The 27747-nt window shown below is 34.9% G+C and overlaps 16 protein-coding genes across 16 annotated transcripts; 9 read left to right on the top strand and 7 right to left on the bottom strand.

Annotated features, from left to right (window-relative positions):
- The first annotated feature begins 50 nt into the window (after window positions 1-50).
- HYPBUDRAFT_127935 (bifunctional fructose-2,6-bisphosphate 2-phosphatase/6-phosphofructo-2-kinase) lies at window positions 51-1828 on the top strand. Its single transcript, XM_020219385.1, has one exon. The coding sequence runs from the start codon at window positions 160-162 to the stop codon at window positions 1783-1785; it is 1626 nt and encodes a 541-aa protein (XP_020074449.1). The 5' UTR covers window positions 51-159; the 3' UTR covers window positions 1786-1828.
- A 136-nt stretch (window positions 1829-1964) lies between these two features.
- HYPBUDRAFT_113726 (chromatin DNA-binding EKC/KEOPS complex subunit) lies at window positions 1965-2288 on the top strand (the record flags this gene model as incomplete). Its single annotated transcript, XM_020218990.1, has 1 exon — window positions 1965-2288. The coding sequence occupies one exon, from the start codon at window positions 1965-1967 to the stop codon at window positions 2286-2288; it is 324 nt and encodes a 107-aa protein (XP_020074448.1).
- Window positions 2289-2331: 43 nt separating this feature from the next.
- HYPBUDRAFT_153723 (prefolding complex chaperone subunit) lies at window positions 2332-2770 on the bottom strand. Its single transcript, XM_020221693.1, has one exon. The coding sequence runs from the start codon at window positions 2707-2709 to the stop codon at window positions 2347-2349; it is 363 nt and encodes a 120-aa protein (XP_020074447.1). The 5' UTR covers window positions 2710-2770; the 3' UTR covers window positions 2332-2346.
- A 109-nt stretch (window positions 2771-2879) lies between these two features.
- On the top strand, window positions 2880-4092 carry HYPBUDRAFT_153722 (ATP synthase complex assembly protein). The gene has a single exon (XM_020221692.1). The coding sequence runs from the start codon at window positions 2919-2921 to the stop codon at window positions 3999-4001; it is 1083 nt and encodes a 360-aa protein (XP_020074446.1). The 5' UTR covers window positions 2880-2918; the 3' UTR covers window positions 4002-4092.
- Window positions 4093-4545: 453 nt separating this feature from the next.
- Window positions 4546-7785, top strand: PSY2 (Psy2p; the record flags this gene model as incomplete). Its single annotated transcript, XM_020220246.1, has 1 exon — window positions 4546-7785. The coding sequence occupies one exon, from the start codon at window positions 4546-4548 to the stop codon at window positions 7783-7785; it is 3240 nt and encodes a 1079-aa protein (XP_020074445.1).
- Window positions 7786-8003: 218 nt separating this feature from the next.
- On the top strand, window positions 8004-8876 carry HYPBUDRAFT_113603 (uncharacterized protein; the record flags this gene model as incomplete). The annotated part of the gene is made up of 1 exon (XM_020218981.1): window positions 8004-8876. The coding sequence occupies one exon, from the start codon at window positions 8004-8006 to the stop codon at window positions 8874-8876; it is 873 nt and encodes a 290-aa protein (XP_020074444.1).
- Window positions 8877-9022: 146 nt separating this feature from the next.
- AGE3 (Age3p) lies at window positions 9023-10366 on the top strand. Its single transcript, XM_020221691.1, has one exon. It carries the CDS (start codon window positions 9148-9150, stop codon window positions 10276-10278), a length of 1131 nt encoding a protein of 376 aa, XP_020074443.1. The 5' UTR covers window positions 9023-9147; the 3' UTR covers window positions 10279-10366.
- Window positions 10367-10994: 628 nt separating this feature from the next.
- Window positions 10995-11702, bottom strand: CWH8 (Cwh8p; the record flags this gene model as incomplete). Its single annotated transcript, XM_020218935.1, has 1 exon — window positions 10995-11702. The coding sequence occupies one exon, from the start codon at window positions 11700-11702 to the stop codon at window positions 10995-10997; it is 708 nt and encodes a 235-aa protein (XP_020074442.1).
- A 3021-nt stretch (window positions 11703-14723) lies between these two features.
- Window positions 14724-16454, bottom strand: HYPBUDRAFT_153718 (karyopherin beta; the record flags this gene model as incomplete). The annotated part of the gene is made up of 1 exon (XM_020221690.1): window positions 14724-16454. A coding segment is annotated over exon 1 (1448 nt), but the record flags the coding sequence as incomplete, so codon positions are not given.
- A 449-nt stretch (window positions 16455-16903) lies between these two features.
- On the bottom strand, window positions 16904-18748 carry SEP7 (septin; the record flags this gene model as incomplete). The annotated part of the gene is made up of 1 exon (XM_020220245.1): window positions 16904-18748. One exon carries the CDS (start codon window positions 18746-18748, stop codon window positions 16904-16906), a length of 1845 nt encoding a protein of 614 aa, XP_020074440.1.
- Window positions 18749-19301: 553 nt separating this feature from the next.
- HYPBUDRAFT_112895 (NADHX epimerase) lies at window positions 19302-20036 on the top strand (the record flags this gene model as incomplete). The annotated part of the gene is made up of 1 exon (XM_020218933.1): window positions 19302-20036. The coding sequence occupies one exon, from the start codon at window positions 19302-19304 to the stop codon at window positions 20034-20036; it is 735 nt and encodes a 244-aa protein (XP_020074439.1).
- A 33-nt stretch (window positions 20037-20069) lies between these two features.
- On the bottom strand, window positions 20070-21797 carry HYPBUDRAFT_224796 (uncharacterized protein). The gene has a single exon (XM_020223110.1). The coding sequence runs from the start codon at window positions 21663-21665 to the stop codon at window positions 20103-20105; it is 1563 nt and encodes a 520-aa protein (XP_020074438.1). The 5' UTR covers window positions 21666-21797; the 3' UTR covers window positions 20070-20102.
- Window positions 21798-22587: 790 nt separating this feature from the next.
- On the top strand, window positions 22588-23421 carry HYPBUDRAFT_113594 (uncharacterized protein; the record flags this gene model as incomplete). The annotated part of the gene is made up of 1 exon (XM_020218980.1): window positions 22588-23421. The coding sequence occupies one exon, from the start codon at window positions 22588-22590 to the stop codon at window positions 23419-23421; it is 834 nt and encodes a 277-aa protein (XP_020074437.1).
- A 44-nt stretch (window positions 23422-23465) lies between these two features.
- Window positions 23466-24424, bottom strand: ABP140 (Abp140p; the record flags this gene model as incomplete). Its single annotated transcript, XM_020223670.1, has 2 exons — window positions 23466-23492; window positions 23531-24424. The coding sequence occupies 2 exons, from the start codon at window positions 24422-24424 to the stop codon at window positions 23466-23468; spliced, it is 921 nt and encodes a 306-aa protein (XP_020074436.1).
- Window positions 24425-24616: 192 nt separating this feature from the next.
- On the bottom strand, window positions 24617-25825 carry GAL7 (UDP-glucose:hexose-1-phosphate uridylyltransferase; the record flags this gene model as incomplete). The annotated part of the gene is made up of 1 exon (XM_020222794.1): window positions 24617-25825. One exon carries the CDS (start codon window positions 25823-25825, stop codon window positions 24698-24700), a length of 1128 nt encoding a protein of 375 aa, XP_020074435.1. The 3' UTR covers window positions 24617-24697.
- Window positions 25826-26760: 935 nt separating this feature from the next.
- On the top strand, window positions 26761-27747 carry GAL102 (Gal102p; the record flags this gene model as incomplete). The annotated part of the gene is made up of 1 exon (XM_020223669.1): window positions 26761-27747. The coding sequence occupies one exon, from the start codon at window positions 26761-26763 to the stop codon at window positions 27745-27747; it is 987 nt and encodes a 328-aa protein (XP_020074434.1).

Below are 27747 nucleotides of genomic sequence, written 5' to 3'. Positions count from 1 at the left end.
TAGTTGTTGAATTGCATATATTCCTTCTTAGTCCCATGTATATAGCAAAAAAAAAAAAAGATCCAATCATCTCAAATTGGCAAGTCTCTGGGGAAATTTTAAAGCAAATCTAATCAAAGCTGTCAATTTATAAGCCAAATACTTATCAATACACACAGAATGTCCCAAACATTTGATTCGGATGACGATTGTGAAATTGTCAATGGGTTTGGTTCGGCTTTATTAGAAAGAAATCCTTCAAATTCTGGTAAAAGAACCAAAAAAAGATGGTCATTTCATAATAATTCAAAACCAAACTTAGTTAATTTACCCCTGGAAGCTTCAAGAACAAGACGGTTAAGTGATATAACTGGCACCGACGGGGTCCACAAAGAAATTGATCCGTATCATATTAGTCCAGCACAACTTTATCTGACAGAATCAGGAAGATTATTTCATGCTGGGAAAATTTGTATCTGTTTAGCCGGATTACCAGGTAGAGGTAAAACCCACTTATCGGTTAGTTTAACCCGTTATTTAAGATGGTTAGGAGTTAAAACCCATTCATTCCATTTGGGTGATTATCGTCGAGCAAGATCAAGTGATTTGGATTTAACCCACGAATTATTCACACCTCAATCCAATGATTTTAGAACTAAAATTGTTGATGAATGTTTAAATGATATCTTAAATTTTTTCAAAAATGATAAGGGACAAGTTGCTATTTATGATGCTGTTAATGCATTACCTGAATATAGATTAGATTTACATAAAAAATTTAATGATTTGAATATTCAAACTCTATTTATTGAATCTTTAGTTACTGATGATTCAATTATTTTGAAAAATATGGAAGAAGCAGCAAAATCTTCTCCTGATTATTTAAATTGGGATTATGAATCTGCTTATAAAGATTACCAAGAACGTATTAGTTTTTTGACTCCTTATTATACTGAAATGAATCAAACTGATAATAATAATAAATTATCTTATATTAAATTTATTAATTTTGGTGAAAGAATCGAATTGAATAATTCAAATTATGGTTACCTTATTAATAAAGTTGTTTTCTTTTTAATGAATTCAAGAATTAAACTGGGATCAGTATTTTTCGCTCGTTGTTATAAAAATGATTTAGAATATGGTCAGGATCCTCCTTTAGATGAAGATGGAATTAATTATGCTAAAAACTTAACAAACTCTTTAAAAAATTATTTAAATTCTCAAGGTAAAGATTATTTTGATCCAGAAAAAGTGAAGGCAAGAAGTCTAAGTGTTAGACCTCAAAATAAAAGACAATTGACAATTGATGATAAACATCCAACGGCTGGCGTAGATGGCGTTGATGAAGATTCTTTTGTTGTTTGGACTTCGGTTAAAAAGAGAACCGTTGAAACTACTCAATTTTTAGCTAATCAAAATATTAATATTAGACACCGTATTCAGTTACTGCAAAAAAATCCCGGTATAGTTGGTCAAATGACTGATGATGAAATAAAAGAAAAATATCCAACCGAATTTGAACAGTTTTTAAAAGATCCTTACCATCATCGATTCTCTAGAGCTGAACTGTACCACGATTTAGCCATCAAAATTGAACCCTTGATTCTAGAAATGGAACGAATGAGTGGGGATATCCTAATCATTGCCGATGATACTGTTTTAAAAGTTTTCTATGGCTATTTAATGGCTTGTTCTTGCTATGATATTCCTCTGTTACTGTTTTCAACCGATGAAATCATCGAAATTAAATTCAACGCCTACTCCAATTCGGCTAAAAGAATCCCAATAATCAAGCAAGAATAACCTCTTCTCTAATTTTACTCCCGCTTCTATATATTGATTCTAGTCTTTAAATCTATTCAATCTTTAATTTTGCATCCGTAGGCCTTCTTTTGCACCCGTACCTACATTCTCTCACCAAAGGGCCTTTTTTTGCTTTCGTTACTAAAACACCATTAACTACTCTACAAAGCCAGACTATAATGACATTAATACCGAAAGCAACGTATGCTGCACCAGATTTAACCCGGGAGTTTGTGCCGGGGCCAGGTCCACACTCAACAAATGGGAAAACAACCCAAATATCCGACATTGTGATCAAAGCTGGAGGAGAAGATCGAGATAGACCAAGTGATGCCAAAGACTCTGAATTAGGCGAGTTAAGAGCTCAATTAACAACATTACAAGATCATATAAACATCTTTTTAACCGAGCGAATGGAAATAGATAAAAACAAAGCAAAAGAAAATGAAGATTTGGAAAGACGTATCCTAGACGATGGTGTAGATGAAGATGATAGTGATTAGATATATATAAATGTATATTAAATATATTAAATATAGAATGATTTATGGTACAAGTAAACTATTTCTTTCCAACTAATTGAGTCATGTTTGTTATAGTATTATCTAAAGTAGTTTGTAAATAATGCTGTTTAGTTTTTAAGTTCTTTTGGGTATCCAAAAACTCTTTTTCGTCCCCTTGAATGGTCTTTATATATGATCCCACGTCATTCTTCACAAACGCTTTCCCGATCCCTTGCCAAACAGGATCATTATCTGAATTAGTTAATTTCTTTAAATTGGTTGAAGTATGTTTAATAAGGTTTAAGTTGGTATTAATTCTGTCCAATTGCAAATTGCACATATTTAACTCGGCCTTGGACTTGTTAAGCTGGTTGTCCATTTCCATTAGTAGCTTCTGCAAAGCCTCTGGGTTCACTGACATCTTGTAATGTTTTCTATTCGGTGTTGACTGGCAAACTGGGTGAATAAATCGTTGATTCAAATCGACGAATAAACTGAAAAAAACTGAAAACGAATATCCTTGAAAAAAACACCCACACACCAGCACATTAAATTTTTCACTTTTTTCTTTTATTCAATAACTTATTAATACAACTCTATACTTTAAGTAATACTAGTTAAGTATTGGATATGTTGAGATTTGGAAGAGTGGGTGGAATACCCAGAGTGTTCAATGTCACGGTGAGATCCTTTGTATACACCTCTCGAGTTCTTGCTACTGATGGTTCTATGAATGCCTTTATTCCAAAAATGAAGACTCCTGGTGAACTGAGTTTTGTTGAAAACAATATACCTTCTGAAACCAATAGATTATCTAAGAGTATGACCAAGTTCTGGGAAACGGTTGATACCGAATATAACGAAACAACCAAACAATATGACGTTAAACTCGACGGTAAAACTTTGAAAACACCATTAGGATTCCCACTTTCATTACCGGAATCCAAGAAAGAAATGGCGTACTTGATTGGTCATGAATGGGCCAATTTACCAGACTTAAAGATCAAGACCAATTCTTTGCCATTGACATCCATCACCGCCAGGGCCATTGATTTAATGAGTATCAATAAAGATGGTGAACCAAATAACGAATTAATTTCAAAAGTGGGTAAGTTGGAAGATATTAAATTGAATTTATTAAGATATTTTGATACCGATACTTGTTTGATCTTCACTACTTTAGAGGAATACGATGGCAAATTGAGATCAAGACAAAATGAATTATACTTACCTCTTATTGAAGAATTTGAGGACTTTTTCACCAAATACGCCCAATCCAATGAACCCCAGAAATTATTACCTTCTTCTGATTACAAAGTCAAATTGAACTATCTTGATTGCGAAACAGATGGATTGAGAGGTAATACCCAAGCAATCACCACCCAGAACATTGTTCTTCATTGGTTAAACCAATTGCCAATTTATGATTTGGTGGCTTTGGAAAAAGCCATTTTAACCTCTAAATCCTTCTTATGTGGTATTTCACTTCTCAGATCAAATGCAGCCAACCCAGACAATGTCAAAAACTTATATCAAGTCAATAAATCTCATCCAAACAGTCATTATTTCAAATCAATTGACGAAATTATCGAATTGGGTAACTTGGAATCGATTTTCCAAACTGAGGAATGGGGTGAAGTCGAAGACACCCACGACGTTGACAAAGCCGACTGGTCCAGAAACTTGTCTAGTGCTGCGTTATTATGCCACTGATCTTTGTCATTGTCATAACTATCTCTTGTAATTGCCAAAGTTATCTATTTGTATATAGCTGTTAAATAATAAAAAACCTCCGTACACCCGCTCAAACGAGCAAAGAAGAAAAAAAACGGTAAAAACAGAAAATATCAACAGAAGACTACTTCCCAACTCTGAATAGAAAGCTTTTATTATCGAAATAGCAGCGAGTTTCTCATAATACACCCAGTTTTGCAGATCAATCCTGTCAATATCGCATATCCTGAGAGTGTGTGCGTGTATCTAAACCTTGAATTCGCATCTGGCGGTAAGTGCTTTAATCTTTTCAATTCATTATTTGTAATATTTAAGAGTTTGCTTTTACTTTTTGCTTTCCTGTTGTGTGTTTTTTATCAATACCGGTGTTATTTTATATCACTAAAAGGTGTTTAACTCGGAACTTTGACACATTCATTTGACCTTGAACGTCTTTCCCATACTTTTTATTTAGACGCGTTACCGTCCGTTTTCCTCCATTTTTTTTATGATAAACATCCCAGATATAGCCGAATAGTTTAAAATGGGATATGAAATCAGCATCTCCAGTCCCGAGCAGAATGGCAATGAGGAAGAAGGAGCACATCATATTTCGGTTTCGAATTCTAATGGTGAGACCAACGAAAATAGTGATGCCTTGAGTAAAGGCTCTGGCGATGCCGATGAACCCCATTCGCCGCCTTCTAATTTATCCTCAATACCACTGCCTACTGCAGGTCCATCTTCTTCGCCCCACAAGAATGTGGTAGATGAAGATGATGAGAAGAAACAGTCGGAAGACGAAAGAGAACAAGATCCACTATATCAAGAAATGTTGATGATAAGCACTAAAGTTCCTCGAAGAGTGAAGGTTTATCTTCTTCAAGGTGAAGATTGGCTAGATAATGGAACTGGTTATTGTACCGGTGAATTTTCGGAAGACACCCATAAGCCGTATTTTTTCGTCAGAAGCGAATTGCATCCACAAGAAGTTATTCTTAAGTCATACCTAGAAGGCTCTATACAGTATCAGAGACAACAGGAAACTTTGATTGTATGGACCGATCTTTCTGGTAAAGATCTCGCCTTATCATTTCAAGAAACTGAAGGATGTGCTGATCTTTGTGAGTTTATAATAAAAGTTCAACAACAGGGCTTCAGCTCTGATATATCATTGTACTATGTCATATCAAATGCTAGTATATCGGATAATGATGGTAATAATGGAGGTGTAAATGAAATTACTGAATTAATCACTGGTCCTATAAATATACCTGAAGATCCAACGATTGATAACCTAGAGTCCATTATCGATGTAATTAGTCAAGGTTCAAATTCTCAATACACCCGATCTTGTATCCTGAAATTCATAATCGAAAGTAAATTTTTCGAAAAACTTATTGATGTCTTTAACCAATCCGAAGAGAAAAGAAAATTACAGAATTTATTCACCCTTACCGAAATTATAAAAATTTTGATAATATATAATGAACCTTCTATAATTGAAGACTTTGTTTCTAGTGAATCAAAAATTCTAGGTTTAGTTGGTATATTAGAATATGATCCAGAATATCCAAATTTTAAAGCTACTCATCGAGAAATATTCGCTGACAAATCCAAATTCAAAACCGTTATTGAAATCCCAAATGATGAAGATAAAATAAATATCTTTAAAAGAGATTTCTATTTAAATTTTTTGAAAAATGTTGTTTTGGCTAGGTATTTAGATGATCAAACTTTTAATACTTTAAATTCACTAATATTTTTCAACCAGGTTGAAATCATAAATTTTTTGAAAAATTCCGAATCTAATGATAATTTCTGTACAAAGTTATTCAACATATATGATAATGATAATGATAATAATGACAACAATATTAATAATGTCAATAAGAATGGCATTTGCTCTGATAATACCAATAATACTACTAATAATACTTATAATAATAACAATAATGATGACTATAACCATAATAATAAGCTTGCAGAACACAAATCGACAAATAACCATATCAACACAAGTCCAAGCTCAAGCATTCATACTAATACCGATTCCTCCAATGATACTCCCAATACTCCGATATCACCGAATCCAAATTCCCAAAACTCAAAACAAGTTTCATTAAAAACGAAAAGAAATGGTGTTAAGATGTTACATCAATACGTTCTTATAACCAAGTCTCTACAGTCTTACCAAAAATCTGAATTTTTTTCAGTTTTAGTCAAAACTGGGCTTTTTAAAATGTTAAGTTTTGCCCTAAAGGATACTGATAGTAATACAAGGGTTTTAGGTACCGAGCTTATAGTCATTATAATAGAACAGGATGTCTCGCTTGTTAATTCTATCGATAACGATAACTCGATCGATATTTTAGATCCTCCATCTATGAGTCCAGCAGCAGCAGCAGCAGCAGCAGCAAATTCAGAAAATTGCAATGATAATAATCTTATTGATAAAGATAAGAACTTTGAAGAACACAAGCCTCTCAAATTTAAATTATCTGATGATATGACATTGAGTCTTATATTGAGTAAATTGTTATTAGAAGATAAAAACCCTGGTTTAAAAATCCAAGCATTTGAAGCGTTGAGAATTTTATTGGATTCAAATATTGCATCTAATACTTCAATTCCGGGTCAATTTGAAGGATCAAACGGAGAACCAAACATGAAGAATGTTCAAAATGGGTTTGATTTAGAAGTTTTGAGAAACCAATTTAGCAATTTCCAAGACGAATATGAAGATGAAGAAGGCGAAGAAAACCGAAATCCACTCAATCGAGGATCTAATGAAGTGAATGATATTAATACCAACAATTATTTCGAAGCTTTTTATTCTAAAGTTGCCCCTGGTTTATTCAAAGAATTGAGTGACTTGTCTTACTCCAAAGAAGATTCAAAATTACATGAATCAATTGTATCTAAAATCAAAGGCGATGAAATTTTATATCAACATTTATGTGACTTGATATCATTTTGTTCTAAAGAACATGAAGCATATATTTCCCGACCATTTTTCTTGGAAAACAATATACTTTTAGGGGTAAGTAAATTGATGGTTATTGATGTTAAGATTACTTTGAAATTGAGTGCTATCAGATGTTTAAAGAATATCTTATTGTTAAATGATGGGTTTTATTCAAGATACATTATTAATAACGATATTTTCCAATATTTTTTCGACTTTTTCAATACCATCATAAGTGAAAATAATTTGGCTAACTCAACCTGTCTTGATTTATTAGAGATCATCATCAAAAATTGTGATAAAACTGTGAATCATGGTAAAAGACATAATTTCAAATTATTGGCTGAATATATATATAAGAATTTCAAAGATATCTGTCGTGATAAAATTAATTACGTCAGTACCGGGAAAGAATTAGTTAAAATGGTGGAAAATGAGTTCTACGAAGACGATACTAAACAATTTGGAGTGGCCGATACCTCGTTTGACTCTGAAGACGACGAATTCTTGAATAATGGCCACAACGTCTCTACCCCGATCAAGAGTGATGAAGAAGTTGAGCCAAATGAACTGAATGAACACCTACCCTTAACTAATGGTAGTGGTCCTCATAACTTGTTCGAGGATATCGAAAAAGACATGGGCCATAAAACTCATGCCAAAAGAGCTCGTGAAGATGATAATGATTCAGAATTGCAACCTATTCATAAGAAAGAGACCTTCATTTCGGTGGCAGACCTGCCGAAATCGGTGCTGCCAACCTCGGTGCTGCCCAAATCCAACCCGGTCTCTCCTACAAATGATGAACCCGCCTGATCTTACGGTCCTGGTGGCATGATCATGGGTGTATACTTTAATATATATTCAATAAGACTATTCCTCTTTGCCTGGGTGTACGGAGGCTTCAGTGGCCTCGGATCGCTCAATTATCGCGGGGAAACGCAGAGCAGAAAGTGATAAAAAGACCAAAGAATCCTTTGATAACGAGTTATCATCGACAACAAGACCGTTATCAATAGCAGGACAGTGACAGGATGGGGACACATCTAGACCAAACGTTTGTGAGTGAAGGAAACTGGAAACCAGACCTTTTCGCAGGGAAAGTTGTATTTGTTACCGGAGGTGCTGGTACGATATGTAAAGTGCAAGCAGAGGCAATGATATTGCTAGGAGCAAATGCAGCAATTGTTGGGCGGAATCCAGATAAAACCATAGAGGCAGCCAAAGACCTACAAGAGCTTCGGAAAGATTGCAAGGTGATTGCATGTCCTAACGTTGATGTCCGCAAGGTTGAGAGTATTAAACAGGCGGTGGATAAGACCGTGGAGGAATTGGGACGAATTGATTTTGTTATTGCTGGAGCAGCTGGGAATTTTTTAGCTGACTTCAATCATTTATCGTCGAATGCTTTTAAATCAGTGGTGGACATTGACCTATTGGGGTCTTTCAATACGGTTAAGGCAACTTTCAATCAATTGCGTCAAAACAAAGGATCGATTCTCTTCGTTAGTGCAACTTTGCATTATTACGGTATTCCCTTTCAAATCCACGTTGGTGCAGCCAAAGCCGGAGTGGATGCTCTATCCAATGCATTGGCGGTGGAATTGGGCCCCGTTGGGATTAGAAGCAATTGTTTGGCCCCCGGCGGTATCGAGGGAACTGAAGGCTTACAGAGATTGAAACGAAACGTCCAAAAAAATATCGAGTCGGTTCCTTTACAAAGAATTGGTACTAGAAGAGATATTGCTGAATCAACAGTTTTCTTATTTTCTCCAGCTGCAAGTTACATCACTGGTACCGTTCATGTCGTTGATGGTGGCCTGTGGCACACCGGCCATAGTGCCACCAGTGAGATCTATCCGGTAATCATCACTGAAAAGAATTCTGAACCAGTTCTTAAACTATAATAGTATTAGTTTCTCTGTTTAAATAATCTTTACATATATTGGAAATGGGTCGTGTGATCTGACCATTTTGTTGCTGGAAGTTCGTTTGTGAATTTTCAATGAACAGCAGAAAATTAGTAGATAGTAGATAAAACAACAACAATAACGGCATCTTGAGTACCTGAATAGAGGTTGAAATAGATTGTATTGTCAAGATAACGATAAGGAAAGAAAAAAAATTGAAATATTAAAAGTTTTAGAGGATTTTCAAATAGACCAATAAAAGTTAAACATGTCCATTGATCCAGATACTAGAAGAAAATTACTTGTTTTACAAAAAAACGGAGCCAATAAGAAATGCTTTGATTGTGATGCTCCAAACCCGCAATGGGCTTCGCCCAAGTTTGGGATATTCATTTGTCTTGAATGTGCTGGTATCCATAGAGGATTAGGAGTACATATTTCATTTGTTAGATCAATTACAATGGATCAATTCAAACCAGAAGAAACTCTTCGTATGGAAATTGGTGGTAATGAAAACTGTAAAAAATACTTCAGTGAAAACGGAGTTGATTTAACTTTACCAACCAAATTAAAATTTGATAATTATGTTGCAGAAGATTATAAAGAAAAATTACTGGCTGAAGCTGAAGGTAGGGAATTCACTCCGAAAGATCATACTGGGGAAACATTACCATCGGCTTCAAGTGCTGCTTCAAAAACCAATTCTAATGAAGCAAGTCTATCTTCTAATCAAGAGCCGATTCAATCCCGTCGTGGGGTTGGTTTAACTGGTGAACAAAAATCTCAAAATGAAGCATATTTTGCTAAATTGGGATCTCAAAATGAATCAAGACCGGATGATTTACCACCATCCCAAGGTGGTAAATATGCTGGGTTTGGTAATACTCCTGCTCCTTCTAATAATCAATCTGGTAATGGGGGTACATTTGCTAATTTTACTCTTGATAAATTTCAAAATGATCCAATGGGTACTTTTACTAAAGGTTGGGGGTTGTTTTCAAGCACTGTTGCTAAATCAGTGAATGAAGTTCATGAATCAGTTATTAAACCAGGCTTTAATCATTTACAAGAAAGTGAATTAAGTGGTGAGGCTAAAAGAGCAATGGCTCAATTTGGTCAAAGAATGCAAGAAACTGGTAAATACGGTCATGAAACTTTCCAATCTTTTACTAAAGATGTCAATGAAAATGGTTTCAATAAAACTTTTGATTCAAAATTTAGTAGTTTTTTCAATAGTTTAAGTTTACAAGAACAAAAAGAAATTGCTCCTGCCTTTGGTTTAGCTAAACCTGAAGAGAAAACTAAGTTACAAGGTTTACAAGGTGGAGCCTCTCAGAATAACAAAAGCAAAAAGGATGATGATTGGAAGAATGATGATGATAAATGGGACGATTTTTAACCACTTTTGCCTTTACCTTTGCTTGTTCTTCTGATTCTTCTTCTGATTCTTCCCCTGTTTGCTTCTAGTTATTGTTTTATAGATTAACATCACGACTGTGATTGTCTTTGTATTTTAATATAAGTTTTCTAAATTTGACTCGATTGAGTAACTAAACCGCGATGAGTCCAGAAAGAGAAGGTCCCCTGTAACGTCGCGACGCAACAGGGTTTCAATTATGGGCCTCACCAGGCAGGCTTCAGCAGACCCGATGGCAAGCCAGGGCATTTCACAGGAGATTACACGGCCAATCAAGTTGCCGTAAGAGGTATAAACTGGAGATTTGACTTGACGGAAACATGGATTACTTACTACCTCCGAGTATTTTCTTGCAAGCTGCAGGTTGCAAAAAGTGAATTCAAAGTCAAAGAACTTAAGCAATACAAATTCGAATAATGGATACTAAGGTATATTAAAGAGAATTATAAATATTTTTTTTTGCTTTTAAACATAAAGACCGTAAGAATTGAAAAGTGGTAAGAAAAGGGGAGGGGATATAATTATAGAAATAGAAGTAAATGAAGCGAAGTTGACCTAAAGACAATCACTCGAAATTAAGACACCAAATAAAAGTAAATCGAAAGTAGAATATACGGGTAAGAAGAAAGAAGAGTATTATTGTTTCCCCAAAAGTTTTTAAAAAGACTTAACTTTGGTAAGAAACGATGCAAATAAAATTATATTTGAAGGATTGAACCTTTAGTAATGCTTTTCAATTCGATATATCTATCATATTCCATTTTGAAAGTTTGGAATGAATGGAAGTAAGTATCTTTTATATAGAAAAACTTGACAAAGGGCCAGGAGATGATGAAATCAATAAAACCAACATCTCTTGCAATTGAAATTATGACAAAGTAGACTAAACCGAGTAAAGCACCAAACATAACCCCAACCAACACTTGTTGGATAGTATGGTATAAGAGATAAACTCTCGAGAATGCAACCAATAATCCACTGGATATTAAGATCCCACAACCAAGGTATTTTTGTATAGCAGAAAAATGATTCATTTTAAATAAGAAAATGCAGATGAAGTAAGCAGCGAAAAATCCCATGAATTGGGAATGGGCGGAAGGCATACCGTAAGTCAAGGAGTAAGAGCCTGAACCAAAATCTTTATGAAATTCTGGTCTGGGTTGTTTGATTAATTTTTTCACGATTTTGTTTAATATTTCTCCAATCAAGTGACCTCCAACAACAATAACCGGTTCTATTTCTCTAGTAATCAAAAACCATGAGGTGTAGAAAACCATGGTATAAATGGGTAAAAGAGACAAGTGAACCGATATCATGGATATGATATCCTTTGGATCATACAAAATGTAAGTATGATTGAAAGGAATCGGATTATATTTGATATCAGAAGGAAAATACGTTGGCATGATGGAATCCTTGAACAGAGCCTGGTATGGGAAGAGTAAGAACAAGAGGGAACTCAAGGGTTTTTATGTATCTCGATAAACGAACGTGGTGATGACAAACCAATGAAAAATGTTAAATTCAAAAGCGTATAATGAAAAGAAAAAGAAAAAGAATAGAGAAAAATAATTATCAATTAATAAATGTAATTACCGATCCTGGGATAAATGGTAGAGAAGAAATGTACGGTAAACTCCTAAAACTTTACGTGAATTTGAATGAATTCGTCAATTTCAAATGAATCAAGAAATGAGTTGCAGATTTTCAGGCTTGTCGCAACAGGGATTACTGACAAAGACGGGTCTAACTATATTGCAGGACGATATTGGCAATATGCTAGATATAATATTGACTAAAAGGGAATAATTAGACTGGACTCCATGCAGCCAACTCCCAATTCGAGATTGTACAATTTTTCGCTATGTCTTTGTCAACCACCAACAACAAACAAACCCAGGTGCCCAAGCAATATGCGGTGACAAAAGATCAGAAGCAGCAAAGAAGGATTAACTACTCTGGAGAACAAAAAGGCACGATTGTTAATTTAACAATCGACAATCCTGGAAGACAATTTGAAAAACAACCTGAAAAAAAAAAAATTTTTTACCAAAGAAAATGCCAAAGAAAATACTAAAGAAAATACAACTTCGCAGGGCTTAATCTCCTGTGATGGCTATCCAATACTCTAATCCCACTGGCGGAACACTGCAAACGTACCCTTCTCTGCTGAAAATTGAATCAACCAGCAAATAAAAGGGAAAAAGCTTCGTGTCTTAAAAATTTTCATTTTTTTTTGACGCGACTTGTGTTTTTTTTTTCATTGCAATTTTACTCTTTTGAAACGAAATTATCAGCCAAACAATAGAGAAAGGAACAGAATATTACGGTGTATCCCAGCTTAAACCATGGAATGTGGTCTGCTGGTGCTAAAAATAATTAATGCTCCGGAAATTTGGCTCTAGAAGAAGTGGTTCGCTGAGAGAGCCCTGCTTACTCACAGTAGAACCTGGTTCACGAGCTTTAACATAATTGTAGAAAGTCTCGTAAGTGGGAGGACCCTCGAAAACGTGATGGTCTACAAATTGACGATGGCCATTAAGGAATCCTTTGACTTTACAACCAAGACGTAAACGTACCAGACGTACATACGAGAAGGTACAGCATCAAAGGTCATTGGGGACTATTTGGAGGTATCCTTTGGAAAGGGAGTATGAGCATCGCGTTCTATCACAATACCTTTAAGAGTTTTGTTACTGGCACGTAATAACGTTACCTGAATCGGTTTAATTACTTACTGGTCTAGATGGCTTTAATATATTAAAAGGAATATACTGAAAAGAAGCTAAATACATGAATACATCGGGTTAGAAAAATAAATGACATTGAAATACAGGAAAATTTGCAGAGACATTAGAGACATGAAATAAAATTATGTAGGAAAAAGAGAAGAGAAATAAAGTAATGGTAAACAAACCTTAATAGTGCAGAGATGATCTAGAGAAGAAAAGAGTATGAACAGAGGTATGAAGAGGCATGAAAATAAAAGTGCAAAAATAGTAACTAGTGAGAAATGTACAAAAAATGACAATATGACAAGAGAGTGATAGAGGTATCTATGAGTTCCGTGCAAAGCATAAAAACATAAGTGCAGAATAAATATTAGAGAAGATGTAGAGATGTAGACGTGTAGAGGTAAGACGTGTAGAGATGAAGAGGTGTAGAGGTAAGAGGTGTAGAGGTAAGAGGTGTAGAGGTAAGAGGTGTAGAGGTAAGAGGTGTAGAGGTAAGAGGTGTAGAGATGTAGAGAAGTAGAGGTAAGGTGAAATAGAGGTACATGAAGAGATAAGATAGAGGTATATGAAGAGGTAATATAGAGGTACATGAAGGATCAGATAGAAATGGAGAGATAAACAGGACTCAATGCTATACAAATTTAAAAATAAGATTAGGCATTAAGTTGACGTTTTTGTTGATCTCTTGCCCATCTGGCAGCATCCTTAGTTGATTCACTAAATAATGGATTGCTTCTAATTGATTTAATATAAAGAGTGACCCAGTCTTGTGAATATAATTGACGGAATGTAGCATTGGGGAACATTGCTGCAACATCCCCTAATAAACCGGCTGATGTTCTGGCAATTGATTCAATTCCTAATAATTCAGGATCAGTAGAAATGGATTCAATCAATTGAAACATGGCTCCAACGTATTGATAAATAACATTTGGTTGACTGCTTAATCCATTGACAATACCCATATATGCATCCAAAACAGATTCCTTAACTTTACTAACGTATTCAAAGCTTTCAATTGATGAATCTTCTGGGGTGATTTGTGAAGCTTGTACACAAATTTGTAAAACAAATTCGGCGTATTGAACGAAACTTGGTCCAATTGCTGCCGCAATATCACCAAAACAAGATAAAATAGTTGGTCTTAAATCTCTATTAAGATTAGCGTCATTCAAGTTACTACCTAAAATTTGCATTAAATCACTCCAATATTGTTCAATACCTTGTCCTAATGATTGGGCCAAATCAGCTACTAATCCAATTGCCGTATCACAAGTTGGTGATTCAGTATTAGTTAAAGCTTTGGTTAAATATGGTAAGAAAACTGGCATATATTTATTGAAACCCGGGCCAATGGCACTTGCAATTGAGGAAATTGCAATGAAAATATCTTCTTCCAATAATGAGTTTGGATCTTGAATTTCTAATAATTTAATGAATAATTCCATTAAACTATCTGAGGCACTTATAACGTCATTTTTCAATCTTCTTATAACACAGGTTAATAATGCCAAAATATCAATTTGTAATTCTTCAAGATTTGCTTTGGCTTCGATTGAATTCAAACTTTTCAGTAATGGAATACTTGATTCTAATCTACTGACAGCTTCACTGGCAATAGTTTGAATAATTGGTAAAGTATCATTTGCACTATAAGTAACAAATGATGATAATGCTTCATAAGCAGATGTTCTTGAACTATATTCATTATCGGTTTTATTGGTTAATCCAACCAAAATTGGGACAATACCTTCGTAATATGGTGATAAGATACTGGTTTCAGAATCTGGAGCATCAACACAAAAATGTTCTAATAAATTAATAAATGACCAGCAACAATTGGTTGAAACTTTTGGATGATCAGATAAACCAGTAACTAAACTTTCTAAAAGTGCATTAAAATGGCCTTCAATATCACGAATTTCAATCAAATTTTCAACAATTCTACCCAAACACCAAGCAACGGTTTCTTTGACTTGTAATGTTTCATCTTTGATTAATGGTAAGATTGGTCCTAATGCTTCATTAATAAAAGTTTTAGCTTGATCCGGTTCAATACCTTCCAAAATGGAACCAAAAGCCATAACAGCAGCTTCACGGTATCTCCAATCTTCATTATTAACAATATTAGCGGCAACAAATTGTAAAGTTGGTTCAACAACATAAAATCCTGCTGATTGAGCAAAAAGCTGTAAACAAGCCCCAGCGGCCATTGCCACTGACCAATCATCATCTTCTGGATCTTCGTTTTGTTTGGTTAATAAATTAAGTAAAGTTGGTAAAACATCACTTGTAGCAATAATACAAAAATTAAAGGACATTAAGTCATTCAGTTGACCTAAACCACGACTTTGTAATTCATGACGTTGACTTGCAATATCAAATTCTTCTTCACAAACAGTTGACCAAAATTCAATGGCCATACAAGCAACTTTTTCATCAGGACTTTGCATACCACTTAAGGTTAAACCATATAATGCTTTTTCCATATAGATTTGCATAAATCTATAATAAATCTGCATAATTTTAGCTAAGCAACCAAATGCAGCCGCTTGTAATTCATTATCATCAGCTTGGGTAGCTTCGCAAACAACCTGCATGATATAATTTCTTTCACCATCATGTTCAAAGTTCAATTTAATGAATTCTAAAGAATTGGCCAACGCGTTTAAAGCGGTTAATCTAATTTTAGTAGATGGTTCATCTGATTGAGCCCCTTGAACAATTGAAACTAATATACCATTTGATTGAGCCAAAATTTCTGGATTGTTTGGATCACTACTTTCACATATATATCCAATGGTAAGTAAACAAGTTCTTTTGATATTGAGAGGTTTTTCCACTTTAGTATTTTCCACAATGATTGGAATTAATTCTGGCCATTCATTTCTTGGTAATTCAATAATTGCAATGGTAGCAACCAATTGAGAAATAGCATTTGAGATTCCATCATCGTCACTTAATAAAGCATCAATTGTTGTTTGTTTTATCTTGCTTTTAGTACTGACATCTAAATTAATCCAACGTATTTGTTGTTCTGAACGAGTTCTTGAATTTTTAGAAGTCAATTGATTCTTTAAACCTAAACCGGCCAACATTCGAACCTCAACCTTATTGTTACGGTTAGCTAAAGCTTCAACCAAACATCCCAAGTATTCAACAAAATGATTACTAGCGGCTTCATTTAATTGACGTTCAGCTTCAGTTCTCTTATTAGCATCTGGGTTTAATAATGCTGCTTCTAAAATTTGAGCAATATTCTCCATCTTGACGTAGGTATATACTCAACTGAATAAACGAATGAATTACTTTATCTCAATATCAAACAATGCAATTGATAATATATTCAACTAATTAAAATAAGTTATTAAAAAACAATCAAAATCTCAAAATTGGCTAATCAATCAAAGGGTCTACCTAAACAAAATCTTATCGGGAAATTCGTAACAAGATAGAGCTCAAATGAACATAAATTCTAAGGTTCGACTGATTATCCTTAATCTTCTGAATAGACGATTAGAGATTGTATTGATTCAAGGCGTGGACTCCCGACGAAGAGAAGCAGTTTTTTTTTGTTGGTGTTTTGTTCTTACACGAAGCAAGCGATAAAGCTCCGTACATCAGAGATGATTTTTCTTTTTCGAATCGACGTTTTTTTGGTTACCCGCAGGGGATGCACCCGTGCACCCATAGAAATCTAACTGCAAAAAGGACGGTTTTGCAATAGGATTACGAAGAAAAGGTGATTTTAATACATTAAACAATATACAAAGGGTAGAGAAGAAGAACTGTTTGATGGAAATTATATACTTATTTTTTTGAAAGGTTTTTGACGGGGGTTTTACTGGTTTTTTATGACTTTTTTTTTAGAGTTATTCTTTATTTTCAACTACAGAGTTTAGATCAGTCAAAGTCTCGTCCTTTTTGATCATTGAGCTATGAATACTTTCATTGCTTTCCAATGGAACCTCTTCATCAGCATGGACTTCATCTGTTTTAGATTCGCCGTTGGAGATTTGGTTACTTTCAGGGGAGGCAGCAGCACTTGCTTTTCTGGATCCAACTTCTCTTTTGGCCATTAATGATTTTTCTCTAGCTTTTAATGCAGCAGCTTTTTGTTCTAATGCGGCAGCTCTATTGGCTAATTCTTTAGCACTTGCCATTTCCAATTCTTCTAATTTTTGTTGTCTTTCTAGAATTCTTTCATGTCTAATAACGTAAGGAACGGTTTCGCTGATTTGTCTTAGTTGATTTCTTTGAGGAGCAATAGATAATCTCTTGAATGCTGCATTTTGAGGATTTAAGTTACGTGGAGGTACTCCATTATGACTGGTATTACTATTATTATCGAAAGATAAAGTTGAATTTGACGAATGAAATGACAAATTATTGCCCAAGTTTGGTGATGGCATTTCATTATTTTGTTCATCTTCATCTAATAACATTGATTTTGATTTTTTTATTGATGAAGAAGCTGAATCAACCGATTCATTATCAATTGTAGTGTTATTATGGTTATGACCATTTTGATTTGAAGTATTAGCTAATTGAGCTAAATTAGATAATGATGGTACAGTTGTTTGATCTTTATTGAAATTACTTTGATGACTTTCGACAGTATCATGAAATTCACCTTCATCATATTCATCTTCGCCATTTTGATGACCAACTTTACCAGTAACCTTAGTTAATCTTTCAGTTCTATAAGTTTCATATAAGAAGTCATGAGTTAAATCTTTCAAATCTTGCAAGTGAGATCCTAAAATAACCGATTTTAATATTGGGAAATCACTATATTTTGGATTATTTATATCAACTAAGCCCCATGGATAATTTCTAGCTTTAATAGTTTTAACTTCTCCAGTATGAGTATCTTTAATTTCATAATCATCTTCAGATGATATTATAGCAAAAGGCTGTAATTTTGATAAAAATTTACATTCTTCAATTAACTCATGATCATCTTGTTCATCATATTCATTTAAATAACTATCAAATTGGAAAATTGGTACATTAAATTTCTCAATATCAATTTTTATTTGACGTTTAAAATTTGCTAATTCTTTTTCAGTGAAAGAATCGGCTTTACTGATAACTGGAATGATATTAACATATTTTGATAAACGTTTCATACAATTTATATCAAGTTCTCTTAATCCATGACCAGTGGCAGTAATAAAATATAATAAAACATGAACTCTAGTATCAACAAATCTTGGATTTCTTTTAATTCTAGTTTCTTCAGCTAAAACTAAATCAAATTGTTGTTTTAAATAATTTTCAATTTCAACAAAACATATTTCATTATTTAAATTTTCTCCAAAACCAGGGGTATCAATGATATTTAATAATAATTTCATTTGATCGTCATCAACCATTTCAATCTTGGTTTCTGTCAATGCAATACCCGGTTCTTCGTTCGAAGTAGATGGATTGAAATCATTTCTAGTTAAAATCGATGTACTTGGTAATGCAACGGATTTAGCACTGGTAAAAGTTAAGGTTTTGGTTTCTCCAATTGCTAATCCATCCCGTTCAAAACGGTGATTTACAACTTTTTTATTCAATAAACTATTGACGAAAGTGGTTTTACCAGTTCCCAGTTCTCCAACAACCATGAACGTAAACTTGACCCCCTTTTTGGCATCTTTTCTATAGTTTATCATGGGTGAATGACCCGAAATCGATGGTGATTCATAAGTATACAGCGAATCCATGGCTTTGGCTTTCCTTATTTTAGTTCAATTCTGGTAGTCCCAACCTCTTCTATCTTCCTGAATTGGTTATCAAACTTAAAACTTCCTTCAATACCTATCCAATTAAGTAGACGTGGCTCTTTATTGATCTTTAAACAAAGTCTTTCAATGTGTTCGACGCGTTTTCTAAGGCTCTCTATCAACCGAAAAACAAACGTGTCCGCCTATGTGTCAAGCAGTATGGAATATGTCCAGTCAATGGGTAATTCTTGTGACTAGCTATACAGTTAATCCAATATAAAAGGCTTACTTGTCTAAATTTGTTTTCAATTAAAATCGACAAATTCTCTATTTTTTTTTCGAGAAAAAAATAAAAGGTACTGAAAAAACAAAAAAAAAATCACATTAAGCGAGAATGTGCGCGACCCGTACATTTTATATGCGTCACGTGTGTTTGTCTATTTATTACATAATAGATTATGTCATGATGTGACACGTCTGGAGTGCAATCAGGGTATTTATTCAGGGTTATGTCTTATTGTAAAGAGAAGTATTTTGAAATATTCATATTGAAATGTTCCAGTCTTCGTTTAAAACACTATCTGCCAAGGCAGCAGCTCTGCTTGACCAAGAGTTGATGTCCAGTGGCTCGTTTTCCATTGATCAATTGATGGAGTTGGCAGGATTGGCGGTTGCCAAAGCTGTCTATCACGAATATCCCTCGACCGGTAGAAATAAAGTATTGGTATTGGTGGGACCGGGGAATAACGGTGGAGATGGGTTAGTTGCTGCTAGACACTTGAAGCTTTGGGGGAAGCATGAGCCAATTATATACTATCCTAAGAAATCGACCAAGAATCAATTGTATGCTAATTTATTGAATCAATTGAAGGATTTGGAGATTGCGGAGATTGAGTCAAATGAAGAAGTGATTGAGATGTTGAAGGACCAAAACGGAGTGAAGGTGATTATTGACTCACTTTTCGGGTTTTCGTTTAAACCACCTATTCGTGATCCTTTCAAAGACTTGATTAAATACTTATCGGATAATTATGGGAAAATTGCTCCCATTGTGTCGGTTGATATTCCTTCCGGGTGGGATGTTGATCAAGGACCAGTGGATATCGATATCAATGCCACTACATTGATTAGTTTAACTGCACCAAAGCCCTGTGCCAATCATTTTGCTAAACCAGGTAAAACACATTATTTGGGAGGTAGATTTATTAATGGGAAAATTGCTCAAAAATATGACCTTCAAGATTTATTAAGCTTGTATAAAAACGATGATTTAATCGTTAAATTATAAATACAAATGACTAATGAGGATGCTTTTCAATTAAGTATACATATAATACAAATCTAATAAATATTGTTAATGACGAATGAACCTATTTTGTCTATCAGTGTTTGGAGGATCAGGTAGGCTTTTCTCTGATACTACTCTTTTGTGCCGAACAGCATGGTTTTTGAAAAAATCGCTTACTTTTCGTATCACTTGTTCTTGTTTATCATAATCATCACTTATACTCGAGTGTTTTGTATGATGACTCTTTGAAAATTTTATATCTTTTGAAGGAGTTGGCGGAGCGGTAGACGTAGGTTTGTGTTGAACCGGTTTTGATTGCAGTTGTAGTTGAACAGGTTTTGATTGCGGTTGTAGTTGAACAGGTTTTGATTGCGGTTGTAGTTGAACAGGTTTTGATTGCGGTTGTAGTTGAACAGGTTTTGGAGGGACGGGCAATGAAGAGTAACGCTTTGAACTAACCGGATAAGGAGTTTCATTGAGTTTAAGAAACAAATTGGCTGCTTGTTTGTTGACCGGTGGATCGGATTTGAGTTCATATTTTGCTTCGGGAACTTTTGGTAAACTGGTGAAACTTCTCTTAGAATGATTATTGTATGGATGTAGATTATTACTTTTGGGAATATAATACCTTGAATTTTCGTAATCTTTACCACTATCAAGACAGAAACTAAACGGTCTTTGTCTAACAATCTCCTTTACTTCTTGTTTGGCATCATGTAAGCTTACGTTTCCAGCACTTGCTGTAGAATACATACTTTTCGTTTTCGATGCCATTGAATGATTATCATTCCTGCCTCTTGTTTTTGGTAAAGTTTGAGACCAGTCTGGCAACACTAGCGAAGCAGATGATTTGGATTTATTAGTATTCTGTGGTGGAGAAAAATGACTCTTGTCTTTAAATTCGGGACTGATATATGGGGTATTGTATTCTTCACTTGAATTATCCGATCCAAATAAACTATCAACAAAGCTATAAAGATCATCGGATGATCCCCTTGGGTGATCTACTTCAAAATCAGCCACAGGAGCTGGGATCTCATTATCAGCCTGATGCGTCATGGACTCTTCCGAAGATAAGTAATTTTGTAAAAAATCATCATAGTTATAATTATCATTTGGCTTTTGATTAGATACAGTAGAAGCATTCGTAAGATAATTCAGAAAATTATCTGAAAACAAACTATCGGTATCGTCGTCAACGATAATATGCTTGGGCTTGTTGAACGTTTGAGCTAAAGGCGTGATAAAGTCATCATCACAGGATTTTAAAGAATGCAGATTGAGATACATCGATACCGATCGGGGATTAGTAGCCAAGTTATCCGCAGAACCAATCTTGGTCGGGAGTTGGGGAAGCTCCTTGTGTAAAGCAGGAACACTCGCCAGTCTTAAAGCAGTGGAAGGGTACACTGGCATCGAAGAAGGTCGCTTCTTCTTCATTAGCTTTTCAAACTTGTCTGTCTGTCTATTGAAAATTGGTAGCACATTTGGCATATCCTCCTTTTCAATATTCCCCGGCTGGAAAGAATCAAGAGCATTGGACAAGTCCATGTCAAACAAGTTCGCTGGACGAGTCATTGGAATATCCAATGACGTTAGTCTCTGTTTCAGAGACCCATCTTTCTTCATCTTAAAGTTATGATCACGAAAACCAGAGCAAAAACCAAAACGAAAAAAGAACAAAAAAAAAATTTAAGGGAACTCTATTCAATATATACTCTGATTGTTCCCAATTCTTTCTTATTGTTCAAACTACAAAACAATCCCCTTATAACAACAGTCATCAATGTTTCTTTAAATAAATGACAATTGAAGTCTGCAGCATAACAAAAACTTTTGGCTGCGCATGGCTTTTTTCGGTACAAACCCAAGCATCCGTACCTCCCGCGACCTTTGTTGCTGGTGAAAGGCTGGTTGATACCCCAGATTGGACTACTTCCTGGGCTTGAAGTGCCTGTATTTCAGGGTATCGGCTCGGCAAGTGCGTTGTTGTAGGTGTTCAGCAAGCTGGGTGTGGTATCTGTTGCAGTTGTATTTACGGTGATTTACGGGGTTGTTCAGGCGGTGGTTTTGCAGGTTTTACAGGGTAGGCAGGACGATTGATTGTTCTGTTGTTCTATCCTTCTCTGCGTTGGTGCTGTTGCCCAGTGCTGGAGATCAACGCCTTGCTACAGGTGGGACGGTGATCTGTGTTCTTGCGGTGGAAGCTTTGTTGATTGGTTAGGTTCGGTAAATCCACCATTTGGATGGTTTACTGAAGGTGCTTACTAGGTACCTACTACCATAATGGATACTACCGTCAGATACCACCATAATGGATACTACCGTCAGATACCACCATAATGGATACTACCGTCAGGGATACCACCATAATGGATACTACCATAATGGATACCACCATGAGGGATACCATCTATTCGACACACTTTCAAAGTAGTAATTGGCTGCAATGCAACAAGCAAACATCCGTGCACCGTATTTTTGTGAGGCACTATATTGAAGTTAAATCCTGGGTAAGTATCAGAATATGCTTGCCGGGTTTGCTGATGGTATGCACGAAACGAACTTGGTTGACGTTAAGAACAGGCTATGGGATGGCTGCTTGAATGTTCGCGTGGTATGCTCGTCGAGTGAGTCGGAAGAAATAGAGTATCTCTTTGCTGGTTTAAGAAACTCGTATATCCCTCTTTACATTCAAAGTATAGTGAAATACTTTAGTAACTTTATACCAGAATTGGGAGATGGTCTGCCAGTTTGGTTGGAGTACGCCGGTGTGCCTTTGAAATGGCACTTGCCCATTGGTGTATTGTATGACTTTCTTCATATCCCATCGCTAATTGATCACGATTATAAGTTGGCCAATGAATGGGTATTGGTTTTGAAATATTCAAGAGTGTATCCGTCAGAAATCATTCCCTTTTACTATCAAAGTGACACTCAAGAGCCGGACTACATGAGGTCTTTAAAAGAGGTTGTAGTGAATCAATTGAAGCAATCATGTTTTGTGATGAATGGGAATTCTAAAAAAATCATGAACTTAAGTGAAGAAAATTCCAATGACTTATGGACATCAATTGTAAAGCACAATCTAAGGGTCTACACGGGTATTAATAAGAAGATTGTGCCCACTTTGAACAAGATACAAAGATTACCTATCAAGATTTTGATTCCGGGTACCGGTATAATGATTCAAGCTCCAATCTATCCCAAGGACTTTGTCACCTTGAAAGATATGCTTTCAGAACACTTACCCAAACCGATCAAAAGTAACTATAAAACTTATATACAAGGAGTGGAATTGAATACAGAGATTCCGCTAATTGATGTTTGGGAACTTTTCAAACATTTGGATAACTTCTTATACATTATCATTATAATTACGTAATATACACTATTTAATCTTTCGCTTTGAATTCACATTGTAACCAATTACGATACATCTTCAACTGCTTCTTTCTATTCACTAACAATCTTCTATCAGTCAAAATTTTAACTTCTTCAAAAGGTCCTTCTTCGGTGAAAATTGATCTCATTTCTTCTTCGGTGAAAAAATATACTCTTGTTCCGTCTCCTCTGATATAAAAATTATCTTCTAATAATCTACCCTTTTTAAATCGAAGTTGGGCTAAATCATATCTTGCATAATCTCTGAATAAAATTTGACCACCCGGTTTCATTATCTTTGCTAAATTATTTATAGCATGTTTCCATTGATCTGGATGTAAAGCCAGGAAAACAAAAACCATTATAACTATATCACATGAGTTTGGTTCCATATCTTCAGGTATTTCAAAATTTGGATTAGATAAATCCCACACCGATGAGTATGCAATACCCTTTTCATGGTTTGGTGCAAAATTCTCGTTTTCCTTAATTAAATCAACTGCCACTTTTGAATAATCACATCCAAATAATTTTAATTGAGGGTTCTTGTTTTGATTCAATACTGGGAAAAACGTATTACCTGCTCCACATCCAATCTCTAATATGGTAGCAGGCTTATTATAGTTTTCTCCTGTCAACTCATATATAGTTGGAAACTCAATCTGTAACCATTTTCTATCTTTGAAAAAATTTTCTCGATTATGCTTATAAAAAATATCCCAATATTTAGCAGGATTCGTATTATATAATGTCTTATCGAATTCTGCAACTGGATTCTCGTATTGCTTCTCAATCATCTGTTTGGCTTGCTCCACTTGTTCTTCCCCGAATTCAACGTGGTCCCACGCATTATGACTGAAAACTTCTTCTTCGTTGGTCAAGTATCTTTTCCCAAAAACAAATGGATCGTCTTTGCCTATTCTGGAGTCCAACGGTGGCTTGGTGACGTGCACTTCTTCGGCACCTGCAGCCCCTTCGGCTGGCGGTATGCTATCTATGGTCATATTCGTTTAAACTGGAGAAAGTAGTGATTTATTTAAAAAATCAAAAAAAAAATTGAAAAAAAAAATTTTGATGGCATCAAAAAAAAAAAAAAAAAAAAATTCATGTACAGGATTTTGATACGAAGAGCTTTTTTTTCTTTTGATTAGCAGCCAATTTGAGTAGGTTGCAACTCGAGCTTTACAGACAAGACTATAGATTCAGATTGTATTAATATATAAGTTACAAAAAGTTATGGGCCATCCCCTCCCGGCATATTACATTACTCATTTCTCTCATTTCTCATCAGACAGTTTTTGCGAATAGTGAGCCTCACCATTTAAATCCACTAATCTAGCAGCAGCTTGTTCACTGGTCAAGTCTCTTTGAGCTTCGCCCAACATTTCAAACCCCACACAGAACTTCTTTACAGTGGCTGATCTCAACAATGGTGGATAAAAATGCATGTGGAACCAAGAGTTGTCGTGATCGTGTTTGGAACAGTTGAAGGGAGCTTGATGAATACCCATTGAGTAAGGGAAACTAGTATTGAATAAATTATCATACTTTGTTGTTAATTTTTTCATTATGGAGGCCAAGTCTGCCTTTTCGTATTCATTGAACTCCTCAATGGAATGTAAATGGTTCTTTGAGATCAATAAAGTTTCAAATGGCCATAAAGCCCAATATGGTACCACTACTAGGAAAGAATCATTTTGTAAGACAATTCTCTCCTTTTTAACCAATTCCAACTTAACGTAATCACCTAATAAATGAGATTCGTTCTTCTTAAAATATTCATTCATGTTAGTTAATTCATGACTAACTTCTGTTGGAATTTGATCAAGACACCAAGCTTGACCATGAGGATGAGGGTTCGAACACCCCATTGCAAAACCTTTATTTTCAAAAATTTGTAAATAGCGATAAGGTGCTTCACCAGATAATGATTGACTTTTAACTTCAAGATAAAGTTTCTGCCAAGTATCAATAACACTAATAATATCTCTAATTGGCATGATTGGTAAAGTCAAACTATGATTTGGACTGAAACATATAACAAAACATTTTCCTTTAACCCCTTGAGTCACCAATAGTCTAGATTCTAATTTGTCAGTTTCTGAATCCGCATTTGCATCATCTTTTATTTCACTAACATAATCCGGTTGATCTAACCTAACTGCAGGGTAGTCATTAGGGAAAATATATGTGGATTCATATTTTGGATTTGAATCACCAGTAGCTCTGATATTACCTGGACATAAATAGCACTGAGGATCGTATTCTGGTAATGTATTTTTCTTCAATTCTTCTTTAGCACCTTGCCAGGGTCTTTTCGCTCTGTGGGGGGAGCATAAGACGTAAGAATTAGTTAAAAGATTTAAACGACGATGCGAATGATTAGTAAAGTCAAACTTTGTCATGTTTCTGTATTGCTGATACTAAAAGAAGTCAATTGGTAAAAATAACAAAAAAACCATCTTTTTTATATTCAAATTATTCAAACTTGGCTTAATCAAGACTCTCAAAATCTCGAATGAAACGTTACATTGGCCCAAAATCTCTCCGGATTAAAATTAACAGAGCTAACTTCCTGGATAATAGAGGTGTGGAGCTTTATCGTCCCCCGGAACTCCCAAGCTCACCAGATAAAATGTCGCACTTTTTCTGTCTGACCGAATTTCTTAGTTTCGGGGACGTGGGGTAATTACGAAATTTCATGGCGGGGTAGGCTCACAACCAAAAGTTTATTCCAAATTAAAAATAAAACTTTTTTTTTTCCAATCCTTTTTGTGGTTTTTTACTACCTTGCCTAACATTTTTCCTTTCTACTAAGAGATTTCTTCCGTGGTAAGACTTTCGCCGTTTTGCTTCGCTTGCCAAGTCCATGCTTACACTGAATGAGATGTTCAGAGCGGATCATTTCCTTTCAAAGACTGACTTTATCCGAACCAGAACCGACATCATGAGATCTTGTAAATTTGTAGATTTGTATTTTTTACCACCAATGGAATTGAAAAAACAAGCGGTGGTTGGAGACAGCGTGAATCCCACAAAAAAGGCTCTCCGAAACTGGTAACCTAATTCACTTGAACAAGATATTTCTAGATCCAGGAAAATTTGGAACGAGGGAAAAATTCTCTCTTCTGGTCGGAAGTGGTGGATTTTGAGTCAGTTTCGTATGTGACTCCATTCTTGGAAAGTATGGGGGAACCGGGTGGTCGTGTACCAACATAAATGGACTTGGATGTAACGTTGCATTGGAGGGCTTTCACCGCAGAGAAGATCTGTTGTTTTTTTATATAGCAGTCATTTTAAGATGTCTGCTTAACTTTTGAATTGGTTCAGGTAATTGGTTATGACGTTCGAACAAAGAGTATTGGTTACTGGAGGAGCTGGCTTCATTGGGTCCCATTTCTTGAACCAGGTGGTTCCTAAGTACCCCAGAATTCACTTTACTTGTATTGATAAGCTAAGTTACGCAGGTAATTTAGATAACTTGAGTCCCATAGTTAATGAAAGTAATTTCAGTTTTATCAAATTTGACCTTTCAACAAGGTTGGATTCACTAATTGAATTATTGAAGTCAAACAAACCGGATCAAATCATTAATTTTGCTGCTGAATCATGCGTTGATAGGTCTTTTGAAGATCCATTATTTTTCACCTTAAATAATGTTATTGCTACTCAGAATCTCTTAGAATTCGTTCGATTATTGTGTCCCAGTTGCCATTTCATTCACATATCTACGGATGAAGTTTATGGGGAATCTTTGAATGCAATTCTAAGTGAATCATCCAATCTAAGACCTTCTAATCCATACGCTGCTACAAAAGCTTCGATTGATTTGATATTACAGAGTTATGTTTCGTCTTTCAAGCTATCTGTCACTATTGTAAGAGGTAATAATATATATGGTATAAATCAATATCCTGAGAAGATTATACCGATTTCAATTCAATCTTTAATTAATCTTAATCGTAAAGTACCAGTTCATGGTGACGGACATTATAAAAGAACTTATTTATACATTCAGGATTTTAATGATGCTATTGAATTACTATGGTTGCAAAAAAAATTGGGCATTTATAATGTTGGGGCCGATAGTCAAGATGAAATTGATAATCTATCACTTATCAAATTAATTTATGATAAGATAAATACAAAGTTAGGTTTGAAAAATTTCGAAAGTTTGATTGACTTTGTTCATGATAGAAATTATAATGATTTAAATTACTCCATGGATTCCTCTAAAATTAAATCTCTAGGTTGGGAATCTAAGATTAGATTATCTAAAGGTTTGGATATAATAATCGAAAATGAGTTCAACAAAATGAATACCTAA

The sequence above is a fragment of the Hyphopichia burtonii genome (assembly GCF_001661395.1).
Source record: "Hyphopichia burtonii NRRL Y-1933 unplaced genomic scaffold HYPBUscaffold_7, whole genome shotgun sequence".
Classification (NCBI taxonomy): domain Eukaryota; kingdom Fungi; phylum Ascomycota; class Pichiomycetes; order Serinales; family Debaryomycetaceae; genus Hyphopichia; species Hyphopichia burtonii.
This window is presented reverse-complemented; position numbering and strand designations above follow the sequence as displayed.